Here is an 18346-nt window from a genome sequence, read left to right on the forward strand (position 1 = left end):
GGAGGAGGAGGAGGAGGAGGAGGAGGAGGAGGAGAGGGAGCGAAAAAAAACCTCCACACTTTGTCAATGCAGATTCATCTTTATTTGACTTTAAAGAGTAAAAACCAAACCGACCGCAGCAGTGAAGTCAAGTGATGTGAAGAAGCTCTCTGTGTCTCACACGTGGTTTAGATATCATTAAAAAAAAACAACTTCTACTTTTACACAACAAACTAAGCTACTGTTTGTTTTTGCTTCGAGACACAGAGGTGACAAACAGGTCATATCAAGACATAGAAAAATGAAACCTCATACAGCGAGTAGTTCAATCCCTGTACAGAGATTTATAAGTCAGATTCAAAACATTTCCCCAGATAAAGCTCTATAAACTTCTCGCCATACGACTGTTGCAGATATTTTTAGTTCCTAACGCCTCATATTTATCCATAAATAAAATAACAGCAGTAAAGAACGTGGATTAGACTGTTAAATGGACCGGTAACGATTTTCAGACACCTGCAGGATGTCTTCCGTGATTTATGACTGAATAAATCTTTTTTTTTTTTCTTGAGATTTTAATTGGAGTTGACATGCGATGAAAACTGAGGTACAGGCCGATGAAAGATAATGACAAGTTTAGATTAAATAATCTAATCCATAAAAATACAGGAAAGTGAGCAGCCACGATCAGGGTTGACTCCCATCTGAAAGGATGACAAGGGAGTCTTCTGGTCACATGATATATGGCTCATGATGGGGACCTGATCCGTCACCATGACAACTAACTACATGCTGTACTGTCAAATTTAAAATGAAAGTTCTGCTGTTAATATGATTTTGCCAACCTGTTTCTAAGCTCCCTAAAGTTTTGTATCTATGGATCATTTACGATGACTGACAACCTCTTATTGTTGCAAACTTGCCAAAACCGCGTCCAGTATCTACGAAACATCACCACATGAAATAAACATTAGTCTGAAGTCGCTTTATAGTTGATAATCGTCGCCAACTAGTGATCAAGTTCTGGCCCAATGAACAAGAAGAGAGATGGATTGTTAGCGTAGGGGATATCACCTGCTAATGTTAAACTGCAGGGTGTTTCTGTTCTACTTCATTATTTTACAGCGAGCAGGTTCAGGTGTTTTAATTTGTGGATTTGGGGGTAGTGGAGTCTGCCGCTGCCTCTTCTTCTTCCTCAGAGAAGCGGGGAACAGATTTCTTAGCAACCACGTTGTCCAACCTCTGGCCCATCAGATACGGGTTGACGCTCTGCAGAAAAAAGAAATTAAGAACAAATAAAGTGCTTGATCAGATCTTAAAATCCGATTCAAATGTGGCAAAGCAAGTGAAGTTTTATCAATAAAGAGTGAAGCGGTTTGTGTGTTTCCTCAAGGGGGTAAATGTCAGCGCCAAGGATGTGGTTTCACATTAATCCTACAAAGACGCCAAGAAACAACGTACTCTCTTTCTTCTTTTTGGTCCTCCCTTCAGTTTTTGGTACAAAAGCTCCTTGTTCTGAAAGGAAAAGCAGAAAAAAAAATACAGATTCATATAAGAAAATGTTGCTGTTCCCTGTTATTCTGACTAACTGTCAACAAATTGACAATTGAGTGTCTTTTCAGGGAACATGAACACTTCAAACACCACAACTACTTACGGGACAGATGATGAATAAAGCGTATTTTGGTTTTTTGAATATATTTCAGCACGCCATTTTCAGACACCAGATAATAAAATTAAACTAAGATCATGTATCATATTATATGCATTACGACTGATTATTGTATATTCATGTCAAACAGGTCATGGATACTGTTTTTTTTTTTTTAATCTGCCTTGTTGCTGAAGGGTTTGATTTTAAACTTTTAAGAAAATTAGGGAGTTTTATCAAATGCTGTTTTTCACATTCGACATCCTTCAGTTGTCTGTTCAGGTTTGGTATTTGACTCAAACTAGTAACTAACTAACTAGTAAAAACCTTTGAAAAAAGCCAGGATATGATTACTGGTGAAAAAACATTTTTCACAACATGTTGCCCCCTTCTTTTTAGTCAGTCAATAATCCTGAGCATGAGCCTGGTCCAGATGCTCAAATCTACAAATGTCCAGCTTTTCTGTTTTGTTTTGAATCATCACACTCAATCATTATTTGTTTCCTTGGACTCTCGGAATTCGCAGCTATTTCTTTTTTTAATTTACGAATTTCGAAGGCGGGCTACGTACAATGATGAATCCGAAAACAAGACCTATCTCCAGCTGCTGTGTGACCGTGAACTCACCCACTTGGCCAGGGCGGGGTAGTCGTGCTCCGGGTCAAATAGGTGTTGGTGTTTCTGGAACTCTCTGCTAAACTCAGCGGTGTCTGGAGCCTTTTCCAAACATCCGTCTGCTGCTGCAAGCACACAAATCATTTATTCAAACGGTCTAACCTAGAAAACAAATATACGTTTAATGAATATGTGATAGCATTAAAAAAAAAAGTGTTTTTCTATACAAATGTGTCCAAAAAAAACATGCTTAAGATGAGGGTTTCTACCCGTCTTCCCCAGAGGGCAGGGGTTCGGAGGGTCTGGGTAGCCGTGGTCTTCACTGAAGTCTTTGGGAACATTGTCACCCGCCAGCTCGGCCACAATGTTTGGGATGTTCCCGTAAGGGCCGAGATGCTGCAGCCCCTCGTGAGCACCACCTTGTGGAGGAAAATAAATATTACAATCCCCATGAAAACATGCAGCACGAGAAGGGAGGGAAAACTTGATGAGATTATCGCAAATGTTTCCGTTCCAAGAGAACGATGCCGGATGGGAGTTTTTTTTTTTGCACAAACTTGTTGGACAGCGCTCTTTGTCATCATCATCATCATCATTATCATCATCATCATCGTCGTCGTCGTCGTCGTCGCCGCCATCAAAACACAAATTGAGCAAAAAATTATGCTCTTCTCTCCAGTTTCTGAAACTTGTGCAAAATTGCAATGAAGCTGTTGTGGCTGCCCGTCAATTTACAAGACACCTACATTTAGTTTTTCCTTTAATTTGTCAAACATCTATTAATAAGAATACAATTTGTTTATGGGACATTTTAAATAGATCCACACGAACCCCGTAATGAGACAGCAGCACCTCTTTACGTTCAGATATCATCACCTTCTTCAAATAATTGCCTAAGTCTGTTTTAGACAATTGCTTTTGGCCTAAATCAACTCCTTATAATGTGTTGTCTCCTGGTTGTTGTTGGTTTTTTTTAAAATTTTCTCTGAAAAACTTGAAAAATGATTCAGGCGATTATTTTAAGACGGCGACGATATGATGACATCATCAATACTGATGTGGTTCTTAACGAATAAAATAAGAGATCTGACGCATTTAGGCGTAGAGGAACATGCAAGCTGTTTACATATAAAAAAAAGACATCAAAATAGACGTAGAGACCCAGAAAAGAACACGTGTACTAAAAATGATCATCTGAATGGATCACCTCTGATCTTTAGGGTTAATCAAGAAAATAAACGATGAAGAGAGTCGCAGCAAACGTTCAGAGGAAAGAAAAGTACCAATATTCTGGTTTCAACGAACACTTTCTTCCATCAATATCCATTTATCGCCGCACATGGATTATTCTCCTCTTCCTCCCATTTAGGCTTCGTCTCCTGTTATTTAAGAAAACAAAGACATCCAACATACCCTGAATACTCTGCGGCCCAACGATGTTGGTGGCCTGGTGCGCAGGATACTCCACCCTCGGTCGAGCGATGCCCAGCTGCTCCATGACGCCGTGAAGGAGCCGCTGGATGTCGGCTTCAGACACTTGGCTCGCCCCGGGGGGGCTGCGGGCTGGAGCCCCGCCGAGCTGCAGGCACAGGAGGAGTCCGAGCACCGCTGAGCCCGTTCCTGTCATCTGGAGGTGGAAAATCCACATTTTAGAGAAGGACATGACATGCAGACACAGCTGCGTGCTCCGGTAGACCATCTAGATAGATCCACCTGCTCATTAGAGAATTTAGGTGAATATCAAGCTATTGTAGCCTCGTCCACGGTGCGCCACTCTATGTAAACAGAGCCATTAAGGCCTGTAAATACCTGGTCGTTACGGTGTGCGTGAGGGAACAGCAAGTCCATCATTTTCTTTGGTAGATTAACAACAATCATCCAAACAACCCAACCCTATTTATATTCGTACTTAAATCAGACAATCTAGGTATTTTTGTTACCTTGTCGTGCTGATGAAAGGACCTGCCTGCCGAGCGAGACCTTTGTCAAACTAGTCAGAATGAAATCGTACATTTCCGGCCTTCAAAATAAAAAAATAACTCACTTTTTGAGAAAAAAAACCTGTCCCGCTTAATGTTCCCACATTCAGTTAGGTCCCGATCCAGCCCATTCGAGGATAGATACGGAACGACGGTAAATCTCTACAAGTGGCCTAAATAGACACCTACTTTATTTTGAAATGAGATTTCCGGTGGCATCATAATTTTCTGTTACGCAACCCGAGGAGGCGAATGCGATTCGCCTCACTTCACAGTTCAGACTCTGTTGCTAAGAGACCACGAATCCTGTCCACTGATTGGCTGTTGATTATTAGCTCATCAGCTGGCAAGAGGAACGAATCGTCTGAAACGGTCTTTTGTTTGAATGATGAAGATACACCTCTTTTTATCCGAGCAACATCAGACATCAAACCAGAGATTTAGTCCATCATCTCGACTAATTCTGAGAGATTTATTGACATATCAGAGGTCACTAAGGGATGCTGGAGAAACTTTTATACTTTTCCTTAATGGAGTTTGTTTCCATCCAAAATGAAGCTGTTGAAAAATTAACTGCTGCATCTCGGTTCTTTATATTCACGACCTTTTAAAATTGAAAGACAAATTTCTTATAAAGGAAAAACATCCTCTTCAAGTGCTTCTTTGCATGCAGATAAAAGAACCAATGGAGAATATTTATTCACTTGACCTAAAGTACGCAAAACAATATCCATACAAGAGTATACATTAAAATGGAGAACTTTTAAAATATAAATTATCTGATCTGAGACAATATGACGTAATATGAACTGATGATGACGACCATTAAAAAACATCAGAGAGAAGAACATCTACTCAAAGGTGCCAACTGCTGCTTCTCAACCCTGGTGAGCACCGGAGATCCTTGTCCTCTGGCCATCCTGGGGAAATAACCAAGACGCAGGTCTCTGCAAGCAACGCCATCAGGAATTCATGCACAAACAAGGAATTTGCATTGAAAAATGTGAATATACAAACTGTGAAAATGGTGCGTACTGTTCATGAGTGTGTGTGTGTGTGTGTGGGGGGGGGCAGGTTCCACAAATAGAACCAATCAGGCAAAAAGAAATTAATACAGAATTAAGGAAGTCTGAGCTTTGAAAGAGCAGCCGGCTCATCAAGTTAGCAGGCACCTTTTCGCCCTCCCGTGTGGCGTCTTGTGTTCCTCTTCGCCACAAAGATTTGAACCACCCAAGATGGCTGCTGCTGATCCGGGATCTTGTTCTGTAAAATATGAGTTTCATACCAAAACAGAAATTCACCACAGCAACTGTGATTCTATACATTGTATCTATACCTTCACAAGTCATACAGGTTCTAAAAAACTGAACACTGGGGAACGTCTCCAGGCCGAGGCTTCTCCTGAGGGTTGGTTTCTCTCCTGAGACTGACTCCCGGCTCGTCTCAGCGGCTGGTTGTCTGACCTTTGACCTCCCTTGCATCCAGGGCACGGTCTTTCGCGTCACTTTATGCATTTGAGGAAAATAAGATGAAAAGAGCGCTCGAGGCGGGAAACAAATCTGTGCGTGTCAGTTTTTACCTTTAAAACTGTGTCTCTTCCTCTGTCCTCTCTTTGAGTGTGTATCCCTCACAAGATGGAAGCTCGTCAGAAATTCCATACTGTCCATCACAACTTTGGGAATCACGCCTGCGGATCACACATAACAGGTGTTCAAGCAATAAAAAAAATAAATAAATTTTAAAATCTATTATTCAAGCACAGCATCCCATTAAGGTTTTTTACCAAATAAGTGAGGATTCTCAATGAAGGTGCGCAGGACAAGCACTCGGAGTTCAAGACGCCCCTCAGACATCTCTGCCTTGTTCGGAGGCGGAAGAAGACAAGGAGCGAAGACTGTGGCCAGATTGGAGCTGGTCATCAAGTTTTCATCACACCTGACAGGAGTTCAGAGAGAAGATAAGAACAGAGGGCGCTTTACTGTTTTTCTTGAGTAGTTTTATAATCTCAGCTAAAGAGCATCAGGTCATTTAGCTCCTAAAAGAGGAGGGGCTAAACCTGCTTGCCGCTGATTAGAAATGGCTGCAGATTTTAAGTCGCCATTTCATCTTCTTACCATCAGTATAAATGCCATTGTGAGGTCTTTTTAAGTCTTTTCTCATTGGTTTTATTATCTTATTTGTTTTTCACTTTTATTTTACATTACTTTCAGCTGCATTTTATAAGATGAAGGCGCTATGCAATTGTTTTTATTATCCTTATTTTTGTAACCATTGTTATATTATTCTCGATCCATTTTTATTCGCATTACTGTCAAGAACAGATAAAAAAAAAAAAAAGAGCTTAACAGTCAATAATGTTACCATTCAAAATTTCCAGTCGGTAAAAAGACATGACTGTTTATAAATAATATAAAACATTTTTAAAAGTTTTAAAGTCTTTAAAAAAAAAAGTCTTGTATTTCAACAGACAGTGAAATGTTTTCATTATGGAACACTGATCAATAAAATAATTCTGATAGACGCTGTGGTGAAGATGACTTCTCTCATTCCAGAATGAGGGCTGAAATGTCTCGTGTCCTCAGTAGTGTCTCTAACCTTTGGGACACCTTGAACAGGAAGTCAAACAGGTAATGCAGACAGGAGGAGTTTCTGGCGGGAAGCAAACAGGACAGCAGCTGGAGGGCGGAGGTCCTGTCCTCCGGGGTGGGGAGCACCTGGGCCTTCAGCAGAGCTGCATGGAGCTCTGGGGGGAACAAGGGTTCTGGCAACTCCCTGGAAAACTGCTTGATGAGAGTAGCCACGTCGTAGGAGAGGGCTGTGGAAAGACAGCTTTCGCCACGGTTCAACTTGGCCTGAAACCAGATGGAATAGTAAGCGTAGTATCACAGCAAACCACCAGATGGTGCTATTGCTGAAACCTAACAATCTTACCCTAAGGGTCTTGATGCGAGGAAGAGAGCCTGGTTTCCTGAACAGGCCCACAGTCCCAGCACGCTCCAGAAGAAACGAACAAGCATCCACCAGAAAGCTGAGACACGTTCGCACCAGCTGTCAAAGACAATCTCATACATTTTCTTCACATAATCCAGCTGTTCTCACACTCACCAGGGTACAAGGCCAAACTCAGGAAGGTAGCACCTCCGCATGTTCTCCAGAGGAACACCAAAAATCTTTGTACCACTGACAAAGAGTCTCTCCTTTTTCTTCTCCAAACTCTTCACGGTAATCCCATAAATGACGAGGAGGTGAAACTGAATCACATTACTGTCTGTGACCTTCATGATTTGAACCGATAAGAAACTTTAAAAACAAACACGTTCCTCCGCCTCAGACACCATAATGTCTACTGCTGGTTTGGTAAAATCACCAGCGTGTCAAAGAGGCGGGGCTTATTATGTTCATTCCTATCACCTGTGGCAGGTGACAGAGTTGTGTTCAGGTTACATCGACAAAATAACAAGCCCTCAAACTGAAAACACCTAATGTAGTAAAAATCCGATTTAATTTGCTAAAACAAAAAAAGATGTGATGATGTAATCTGACAAAATAAGTCATCCCGCCACAGGAAACCTCAACAGTGAAATATTTGAGCATGAATCTAAAAACCTATCGTTTTCTCTGTGCTTACGCTTACATTGATTTGAATGAAGTGTTTCCTGAAAACGGAGACTGCAAAGTATAAACTCAGCATCCATTGTGGTAGGAAGGCATCTTGCAGCATGTTTCACTTTCTTCTTAGTGCTTATTCAAAGTATTGTTGGGTTAGTCCTCGTAATCCCGTGTCATTTCATCTTGCACTGGATAAAGAATTGTTAAGTTTTAGTTTTGAAAGTCCATCGTCATCTTCCGCTTATTCCTACAGCCCCTGGGGGGGCTGGAGTCTATCCCAGCGTCAACGGGCAAGAGGCAGGGTACACCCTGGACAGGTCGCCAGTCCATCGCAGGGCCAACATACAGAGATGAACAACCATTCACACTCACAGTCACACCTACGGTCAATTTAGAGTATCAATCAGCCTCGTTCCCAAATTGCATGTCTTTGGATGGTGGAAAGAAGCCGGAGTACCAGAGAGAACCCACACAGACACGGGGAGAACATGGAGATCCCACGCCCAAGCCAGGACTCGAACCCACAACCTTCTTGCTGTGAGGCCACAGTGCCGACCACTGCACCACCGTGCAGCCTAGCTTTGAAAGTAAAACATTTTATTTGGCATTTTTAAACCATGTTTGATTTCTGTCATTTTTACAAAAAAGATGCAATCTTGATTCTGCTATTTTATATCACCGCTAACAGGAATAACCAGCCCCACCTGAGAAAAACAAAAACAACAACAACAAAAAAACGCTTTTGATGGGTTTTTGTACCTTTTGAACCAACAAAATTGAAAAAACAAAAAAAGATATTCTTGAATCATTTTATTCTTGCACACATATAAGTACAACGCAATAAAAAAGGGAGGTCTGGCCCATGAGAAACAAACATTTGGACCGCACCAAACCTTTAACAGTAACTCACACCATAGATGTGGAATGAAGTGAGATAAAGCAGCGCTTCTTTATTTCGCCTTTATCCCAAACGGTTCACCTGACCAGCACGTTGCACAGCCCCGGCAGTGACTGTATCTGAATTATTAGCAATCAAAAATAACGCAGCCTTTACAAAGTCAAAGGAAAAATATCACTTAAACAGAGGCATCAGAGCATTTCAGGTTTTTTTTTTTTAATCTGCTAACCCAAGATGCTGTTGAAATCATATGACATGAATTGGCAGTTCTTTCAGACAAATGGCTCGCCTGTGAGCGCAGTGTGTTACTGTTGGGGCTCCAATGATTGCAGGACAACAAACGCGCTGGATACGCATATGTGCAGTGTTGGGCACGTTACTTTGAAAAAGTAATTAATTATAGTTACTAGTTACTTCTCCCAAAAAGTAACTGAGTTACTCCACTATGAAAGGAACTAGTTACCTGGGAAAGTAACTATCGCGTTACTCTTTTTTTCTTTTAAGTTTAAAAATGTCAAAGAATTTGTTTTGTTTTTTTCTTTATTTCAGAAAAATCCAGCTGTGGCTGCTTGGACGGCGCGGCTCCGTGTCCTTCTCTGTTAGCCGAGCTCACCTTAACAGCACCTGCTTGCTACCACCATTAGCGGCGTCAACGGTGTTTCTGGCCGCTAGTTTAGTAGAAGCGCGGGCCGTCCAGAGGCGCTTCACTAAATTGGAGTTCCTTATATTGGACGTTGACGGCCTCGCTGCTCTGCTCTGGGACGACATAACGTCCACTCAACGTCTACATTTTTACCTTTAACCTCCATGAAGTTAAAGTACTGCCTATACTTCCATCTTGAAAACGCCATCTTTCCCCGCGACTCCGGACGCGCCAACTCTAGTAGTTTATGCGTGTGTGCTGTTACGTGATGGGTTTGTGTGTAAACACCCGCCCACCTGATGTCTCTAATTGGCTCAACATGAAGTCTTACTCTCTCTTAGCCAATCATCGTTACTTAGGCGGTTCTCTCACCCCTCCTCTCATCTGTGTGAGCCTATGACAGCTTCAATGAGTCGCTTCAGTAATGCATAGTCATGGCGTATTGGTAACGGTAAAGGCGTTGTAACGATGGAGAAAGTAATTAGTTAGATTACCCGTCACTGACAAAAGTAATGCTGTTAGTAACAGCGTTTATTTTAACGCCGTTATTCCCATCACTGCATATGTGCAAATAACAAAGTTGATGGCTGGTTGGTTTAAAGTTCTGTTTGCTGTCTCATATGTGTTCCACTTAGTTGACAGTCTGCATTCATAAAGGAAGGAGAATTTTTGAAGGAAAGAATTTTGACACAGGTGGCATGGTTTGGAGGTAGCATGGGCGTCTAGCAAACAAAGGGTTGCTGGTTCGATCCTCACTTCCCCCGGTGACCATGTCCAAGTTGGACTGGCGATCCATCCAGGGTGAACCTGGCCTCTCACCCAATGTCAGCTGGGAAAGGCTCCAGCCCCTGTAACCTTTCATGGATAAGCAGCATAGAAAATGGATGGAATTTTGAGACTTTTTTGCATCTGTATGTCTTGTCTGCACTGTTTGTCTCTTTCTGTAATGATTTTGTCGCTAGGGTTCCGTATGGGCCTGAAGGGTAAAAAAATATTTCACTGGTACAAAAATCCCTGGCTGTTTCAGCCCTCAGGGGGAAAAAAAAAAAATTGGAGCCATGTTCATGGAAATATTTGTGTATAAATACTCCCACACTCCAGATTTCTGTTAAAGCAACTATTTTTATTACAATAGAACATGTATGTACAGCAAAAGACACAGTAGAAATGTCAGGAAAGTTGGTGCAGTTGGTGTGGGGTTGTTGGTGCTGAACGAAAATTTAGAAGCACTTCCTGTGGACGATGGAGGGGCCAGCCTCATCGTACTCCTGCTTGCTGATCCACATCTGCTGGAAGGTGGACAGGGAAGCCAGGATGGAACCTCCGATCCAGACTGAGTACTTCCTCTCAGGGGGGGCGATGATCTAAAGATGGTGCATAGGAGGAGCAGATGTTAGTAACAGAACCAGGGACCAAACGATGGGATTTAACCCTTCTGTGCTGCTCTATAAGTGCTAACCTTGATCTTCATGGTGCTGGGGGCAAGGGCGGTGATCTCCTTCTGCATACGGTCAGCAATACCAGGGTACATGGTGGTACCACCGGACAGCACATTGTTGGCGTACAGGTCCTTACGGATATCGATGTCACACTTCATGATGCTATTGTAGGCAGTTTCATGGATACCAGCAGACTCCATACCTGAGCAGGTGAGGAGAGGAGAGGTTAACGCAGGTGATAAATGTGCTAAGATATTGGAAATATTTATAAGAATGGAGTGTCTTTTACTGAATAACACATTTTCTGATTGTCAATATGTATCCATTTGCCACTAGGGGGAGTAAACTCACATATACAATAAAGCAAACTACTGTATAGCTGGCAAGGAGGTGTCTCTGAGGCGGTAATCCCATCTGGAGAGTGCTGGACAACTGTCATAACTCACCAATGAAGGAAGGCTGGAACAAGGTCTCGGGGCAGCGGAAACGCTCGTTGCCAATGGTGATGACCTGGCCGTCGGGCAGCTCGTAGCTCTTCTCCAGAGAGGATGAGGAGGCAGCGGTTGCCATCTCATTCTCAAAGTCCAGAGCGACATAGCACAGCTTCTCCTTGATGTCACGCACAATCTCACGCTCGGCTGAAGGAGAGAAGGTTTAATGAGCTAGATTGGCAACACTGATACATCTCCAACAAACGTGCTATTGTGTGTCAATGACAGTGGTTGAGAAGAAACAATTTCTCTCACAGAAGAAGCTCTGAAGTCACACAAAACCAGTTTCTCATCACTAATATCAGCTAAATTTAGCTGAATTTATTTCAAAATAGCTTCAAATAATGGAAAACTTGATTGTAAGACATGCCTTCTTGAACGCCCTTTGGTTTTTCATTAGCAATAGCAAATTAAGATATTTATTTGCATTTAACTATGATTTTTCTTCATGTAATGCTAGAAAATTGGTTAAGCCGGGAGTAACTAATGGCCAAATTTGGCTAAATTTATCTCAGTGTTGTGGAGAAACTGACAGTTCACCCTTTGCATCATACGTCATTTATGTTTGTCATTAAAATACAGATTAACTTGTCATAAATTATTTCACCGTCTTAGCCACTTATTACTTAAAACTTGGCTAATATCAGCTTAATTGAGACAAATGTAACTCAGCGTCACTGTGAAAAACTAGTTAATTGACTGCAATAGCAAATTAATGTAATAGTTGTCAGGATTTGATTAGCAAATATCCTTATGTTGTTATTCACAGATGCTAGTCAACAAAAGTGAAATAGTCTCACCAAAACTCAATGATTGAAAAGTAAATCTTTTTATCAGTTTATATAAACCCCCAAAATGCGTCTTAATGCTATGCTTTTTTTACTTCTATTAAATTTTTAGGAATTCCTGTAATCTTACCAGTTGTGACAAAAGAGTAGCCACGCTCAGTCAGGATCTTCATCAGGTAGTCGGTCAGATCGCGACCAGCCAGATCCAGACGCATGATAGCGTGTGGCAGAGCATAACCTTCATAGATTGGCACGTTGTGGGTCACACCATCACCAGAGTCCAGCACAATACCTGTCCAGAGAAAGAGGACAATTGTCATAAGACATCTCAAAGGAAATGATTCCTCAATGGCCTGCAAAGTTGCATCATTGTATTGAAGACATTGGCGGAACCTCACCGGTGGTACGACCAGAGGCGTACAGGGAGAGCACAGCCTGAATAGCCACATACATGGCAGGGACGTTGAAGGTCTCAAACATGATCTGGGTCATCTTCTCCCTGTTTGCCTTGGGATTGAGGGGGGCCTCAGTCAGCAGAGTGGGGTGCTCCTCTGGGGCCACGCGGAGCTCATTGTAGAAGGTGTGGTGCCAGATCTGTAAAACCACAACACAAAGGTGAGGAATTTATGTAAGGTGACACAGAATTGGGCTAGAATATGGGTATATTTCTATATTTCGGCAAGTCCCACCTTCTCCATGTCATCCCAGTTGGTGATGATGCCATGCTCGATGGGGTACTTCAGAGTCAGGATACCCCTCTTGCTCTGGGCCTCATCTCCCACATAGCTGTCCTTCTGACCCATACCCACCATCACACCCTGAGAACAGAGCAAATACATGTGAGAAACTCTGAAACAAGGTAAACACACAAAGAAGGCCCATAATAAAACTCTCTTATGGCCTTGTGAAGGCTCTGACCTGGTGACGGGGACGTCCAACAATGGATGGGAAGACAGCACGGGGAGCATCATCACCAGCAAACCCAGCCTTGACCAGGCCAGAACCGTTGTCGCACACAAGGGCGGTGGTCTCGTCGTCGTCACACATGTTTGGTCTTTTCAAGTCTGGCCTTCTGCATAACAGAGAAATAGCAACAACATCTTAGTAAATGTGTTCAAATCCATTTCGAGTCGACGTGGACGATCATCTAATGTAGAACATACAACACCAAATAACAATGTAGCACTCTGATGATGCTTCTGAGTGCTACAATCTCTTACAGCTGCCTGAAGAGCCAAAAGAGGACATGGCTCAATCCCCCCCCCCCCCCCCCCCCCCCAACTAGCACACCCGCTGGTCTATTTTCAGCGTCGGGACCCTCATCACCCCCCCACAATCCCTCCTGTGCATCTCATCGTTAAGCCAGAGCCACTTAACAGCTGAGACGGTGTGCTGTTTGACAAGTGGCATTGAAAGCCTGGGTCTCTCCTCAGCTGTTGCCCCCATAGTGAACCCCTCTGTTTAGAGCCAGACAGGTGCTGAGATCCTTCCAGGCTCTTTGGCCACCCACAACATCTGTAAGTCTAATTTTCACAGCTTCTTTTGCGGGCTATCAGTCTGTCACCTTTGGTGCTGCGTCACTCTGATGTTTCGAGGAAATTAAACTGATTGGCTAAGAGAGGGTAAGATTTCATGCTGGTTTTTTTGACATTTTACATCAACTCTACACATGCTGACATTTCCTGACCAGAGCTCGAGCATCCGACTTAACTTCACATATATTTTATTCATTCATTAAATCTCGCTAATTCCATTAAAACAGCTTTGATAAGTACAACTCCACATATCTTGTCATTGAGCTAAAATGTTTGCAATAAGTGCCTGTAGGTATGTGTTACTCTTGTAGAGGCAATTTGTATCATTTGGTTTCCAGTAATCAGGTTCAATGCATGCTTAAAATTTACTTTAACTATTGAGTAAATACATTTCTATCTTTTATTTAATTTCTCATCTCACCAGGAAAGCCTAGTTGAGACTAAAAAGTGTCTCCAAGCCTGCAGGTGGTAAAGCACCAAATGTTTTCATCCCAGCATTGAAAATTTTCTCTGAATTCTTTTATATAAATAGATAAAATTATCTTGAACGGAGCATGTAGTCATTTTTGATGTACGTAATGTAAAACCTGATCAATTATCTCATCCTTGGGTTGTATTTAACTGCTGCAAGCCTTCAACTCCAGGCAGGCATCCCATCACTGCATCCTAAACCTCACATCCTTCCCTAAGCTGCTGAGTGAAAGTCACAAATCTGCCTGATTTATCAGTCATTTTCAACTATTTCTCACCAGCTGGTGCTCAGTTCTCATCATCAAAAATGTCATCTCTGATCAAACCCTTCTTCTGTCCTGCGACCTCTTGCTAAAATCATGTTGAGGCAGTAAAAAGCACCTACAGCAGCCATATCTAATCATCCCTGCCCTCAAAGCAAAACTCCCGAAGCACAGCAGCAAAGATTGCAAGAGGACTCACCAAGAGATCACCACAAGACTGGAGTTTCCACTGGGACAAAGGGCGAGGGTGCAAGGGGGTCCTTAAATATGTCCCAGCTCCATGAGGCTGGGGGCTGGTGGGCGGACTCAGGAGTTCACACAAGCCCAAATAAGTGCTGCTTCGTAAAATGGTTCAGTAAAGTGGATCCTGTGTCAGGGACGCCACCAAACTGGAGAGACGTTACCTTGGAAAATAAAGGGATTATGGCGTAGTCTCATGAAGACTGTAACCGTAAGGGATGGTTTAATGTTACTAGGATGGGTTACGGACATATATTTTCACTGTGAGTTTTATGATGCTCAGATCTCCATATTGACAGTTGGGACATATTACAACATATTAGTGGTTTGGATAATGAATCCGTGAGGATTTGGCTGTTATTTAATCCATAATAATCTGGCTTGTGTTAGTATTACCTACAAATTCTGATAAAATTTTCTCAAAACTTGGTGGCAGTTGAAGTATGGACCAAGGAAGAGCCTATTTAAGTGCCACTTGGTGGCAATGGGAAAAGACTGAATTTCCATTAAATGGCGTTACCGTGTCATGGCGGCAAATTTGATATTCTACCATAAAACAGGAAAAAGTAGTAACTTGACTCCATTTGTGAAGATCCAAGCTTCACAAGTGTGATGAGGGTCGTGACCTGAATTTAGCTGAACTCAAGTCAGTCTCATGGTTACAGGAAGTAAGCCTAACGTAACATCAGTATTACACCGTTTTCTTTTCATCGAGCACATTAACATAACGTACCTGTTCTCTAGCAACACCTCGTTTTACATTGGCTTAGAGTTTGCCCTGGCAGAGATACACTCTCATCCACTCCCCTCTAGTTTGAAATATAATGTAACAATAAATGCTAGACTTTAAGAAATTTCTCGTTTCATCACATAGCTGCGTCATACACAGCAGCATTTCTCCTCCACTCATGCTCCCTGGAGCTTCCTTCAGGGTCCTTAAGGATGTGTTAATATGACTAAGCCCCCACGGGGCACAGGGGGAGGGGGGACAAGAGGCACTGATGGTAATACAAGATCTTGTCTGAGCAATCTGGTTAAGGAGCCGTCTAAGGGGACTTGGCTGTGACTGTTCACCAGCGTCATGGCATGTGTAGAGAGGGGGGCCAAAAACATGCCAGACAGCTGAGAGGCAGTATTGTATAAGGGGGGTAGGAAGAAGGGTGGGAGGTAGCTGAGGCCAGGGCCCAGACCTCTACCAGACGACAGATCCCTGGGATGTCCTGTGCAGCCAGCGACTGGGCCGGTTCTCCACTCTGATTGGCTCCAGTCTCTCCTTTTAGGGAAATGGTGTGTAACAGGTGCCAGTGGCTGCATGTCACCACAGACAGCGTGTAGACAGGCTCAGGCTCCTTATTCGTCATCTACGTCGACCTATCAGCCCTCTGCTCTGCTCTGTGAGGGCAATAAGAATGTAAATACCTCCCGCACCATCAACACGCTGAAATATTCCATTTGTAGCCCTGTGCTGTAATGCGCCTCTGTGAGAGGCCAAACTAACATACTTGTCTATTTCTATCCTGAGCCTTTACGTGACAGATGAACAAATTATTTTGAATTGCTGAAATATTGAAAAGTGTTGTGGAAATAGAAGAAAAGACAGATGACGCCAGTCATCCAGAAAGAGAATATCATTCGAACAAAACAGGCCTGTATGAAAACAACAACAGTCACATAAAGTTTTGAGCCAAAAAACTCATTTCGCTTCATATTGAAAAAAAACATCCCAATGGAATTTTTTTTTGTGCTTGTAAGAAGTAATATAATATTTCAAAGCAGTAAGATTACTTCTTCAAATGAGGTTATAAAATCTTAATAATAAACCCCTTTCTCACTGAGATACACAGTGAGAAATTATTCTTACAGGTGAACTAAGATTTAAGACTCGACTAGAAAAAAACAACAGCTATCAAACTGAAGAGGACTTGTGTATCAATTGCATACAGGATCTGATGTTTTGTGTGCTTTTTTTGGGATGGGGGGGTAATGACAGAAACCCTTATGGATCAGCCCTATCCTGTGGAATTGATGGGGGAACAGGAGATGGATGTGCTACACATGGATTATGCGTGATCCCAGCTCCACTGGCCACAGGCAGGCTTCTATATATATATTTTTACAGCATCAGCTACAGCAGCAGTATTTCAGGGTGGCTTTGCCTTCTAATGGGTTGTACAAGCATCACATTTTAAATCGATTACAAACAGTATGTTCCACCTACATCACTTACATCATATCCTCCATCTCTGCTAGAAATAACAAAAAGTACAACGAGTAGCTTGGAGATGCTTTGACTTTTGTTTCCCCAACAGTCATAATACGAGATCGATGACCGAACTAAGCAAATGTAGGATTAAACTCAGAAAAAAAAAACGAAACTACTGCACATTGGTGAGAAAAATGTCCCTAGCACAAGTTCTGGATGAAAACGGGTGCTGTGTTTTGTCAACAGCTCCCCTCAAGTAGACAAGTCACCTTTTGGCAGAGTCCTATCTTTACCACCAGGTCTTTATCAGGATCAAGCAGATTGGGCTCAAATGGGTCATGATTTTGAGGGATAGTCGACCTTATAAGGAAATGTAGGAAGCAAACGGTTTGTCTGTCTTGACAGCTGCCCTCTCTCCATACCCCCTACTTATCCTCCCCCAACACACACACACACACACACACACACACTCACACACACACACACACACACAGATTTCTTTTTCGACACACTCATGCTCTTCAGCAGCTGTTAGCCACAATTGCTGTTTAATAGTGTCTTCTTTGTTTTCTATTTAAAATACATGTTTTTGCAGATGTGTTTTTGGCTTGACACCAAAGGTGATTACAGCCTCAGTGGTCGCTGAGTGACTGAGTGATTTAGTTAAAATGCGCCTCTGCAGCATCTAGAATGTCCTCTCTTCCTACGTCCACGGTACAGCACACAAGAAGAAAAGAGTTGCTCATTCACATTTTTCTTGCACCAAAACGTGGGAAACTAATTTTCTTTTTCTGCTGACTTTTACATGTACTGAAGTCAGTGGACCATGCATTCATCTTCCTAGGGTGTGGGTGCTGCTCAATACTTTTACTGTAGCTGGTGTCATCCACCCATCCTGTCCGCTTGAGTGCATGCAACTGTATCACCCAATCTTCTGCTCCTTCTAATTGGATCAAACAGTCAGAAAACATACAGTTATACATAATTCCATGTCTGTGGTATGAAGGAATGTTTCTGCGAAACTGTTATTGTCTAGCTGAATTATAAGAAATGAGGCCAAGGAATTATGGTTCATGGCTCAACCAGGCATGACTTTTATGTGATTTTAGGCAATATACAGCAGCATGATGTTCCAGAGTTAATGTTCATTTGGTATGGCTAATATACTTGGCAATACATACATTTGGAAACTTGACTGGAATCAAAATGATTTATGTTATCCTCAGAAACATTGGACCAGCCTGCAGGAGGATATGATAGGTGCTAAAGATATTAATACTTTCAAACTAAAAACCTGATTATTTATTCTGGCTTTCATGTAAGTGTCTTATGAACATAAGATTTTATCTTTTTAGGTTTAATGCACTCCTCCTGGAACCATCACCTTACTGTGGTGGAGGAGTTTGAGTGCCCTAATGATCCTGGGAGCTATGCTGTCGGGGGCATTTTGCCCCTGGTAGGGTCATCCAAGGCAGACTGGTCCGAGGCGAAGGGCCAGACAAAGAACAGCTCAAAAGACCCTTCATGGAAACAAGAACTAGG

At 42.4% G+C, this 18346-nt stretch overlaps 3 protein-coding genes across 5 annotated transcripts; all 3 read right to left on the minus strand.

Moving 5' to 3' along the window:
- Window positions 1-66: 66 nt before the first annotated feature.
- scg5 (secretogranin V) lies at window positions 67-4349 on the minus strand. Of its 2 annotated transcripts, none has more exons than XM_086190170.1 (6): window positions 4186-4349; window positions 3659-3872; window positions 2515-2664; window positions 2258-2367; window positions 1441-1494; window positions 67-1248 (listed from the first exon to the last, which is right to left on the minus strand). In XM_086190170.1, exons 2-6 carry the CDS (start codon window positions 3870-3872, stop codon window positions 1123-1125), a joined length of 654 nt encoding a protein of 217 aa, XP_086046296.1. In that variant the 5' UTR covers window positions 4186-4349; the 3' UTR covers window positions 67-1122. The 2 variants fall into 2 exon arrangements, with proteins under 2 accessions (XP_086046296.1, XP_086046295.1); XM_086190169.1 differs by having other exon boundaries at window positions 68-1248; window positions 2258-2370.
- A 558-nt stretch (window positions 4350-4907) lies between these two features.
- On the minus strand, window positions 4908-7598 carry LOC147242796 (inactive Rho GTPase-activating protein 11B-like). Of its 2 annotated transcripts, none has more exons than XM_086190168.1 (8): window positions 7330-7598; window positions 7156-7252; window positions 6820-7076; window positions 6008-6159; window positions 5804-5911; window positions 5561-5728; window positions 5397-5487; window positions 4908-5144 (listed from the first exon to the last, which is right to left on the minus strand). In XM_086190168.1, the coding sequence occupies exons 1-8, from the start codon at window positions 7503-7505 to the stop codon at window positions 5060-5062; spliced, it is 1134 nt and encodes a 377-aa protein (XP_086046294.1). In that variant the 5' UTR covers window positions 7506-7598; the 3' UTR covers window positions 4908-5059. The 2 variants fall into 2 exon arrangements, with proteins under 2 accessions (XP_086046294.1, XP_086046293.1); XM_086190167.1 differs by having other exon boundaries at window positions 4908-5171; window positions 7330-7597.
- A 2900-nt stretch (window positions 7599-10498) lies between these two features.
- Window positions 10499-14599, minus strand: actc1a (actin alpha cardiac muscle 1a). Its single transcript, XM_086188704.1, has 8 exons — window positions 14561-14599; window positions 13011-13164; window positions 12782-12910; window positions 12491-12686; window positions 12223-12384; window positions 11260-11451; window positions 10834-11015; window positions 10499-10738 (listed from the first exon to the last, which is right to left on the minus strand). The coding sequence occupies exons 2-8, from the start codon at window positions 13137-13139 to the stop codon at window positions 10595-10597; spliced, it is 1134 nt and encodes a 377-aa protein (XP_086044830.1). The 5' UTR covers window positions 13140-13164; window positions 14561-14599; the 3' UTR covers window positions 10499-10594.
- Window positions 14600-18346: the final 3747 nt, after the last annotated feature.

Source organism: Aulostomus chinensis, chromosome 20 (genome assembly GCF_037954235.1).
Source record: "Aulostomus chinensis isolate RoL2024-O1b breed Wild chromosome 20, RoL_Achi_v1.0, whole genome shotgun sequence".
Lineage (NCBI taxonomy): Eukaryota > Metazoa > Chordata > Actinopteri > Syngnathiformes > Aulostomidae > Aulostomus > Aulostomus chinensis.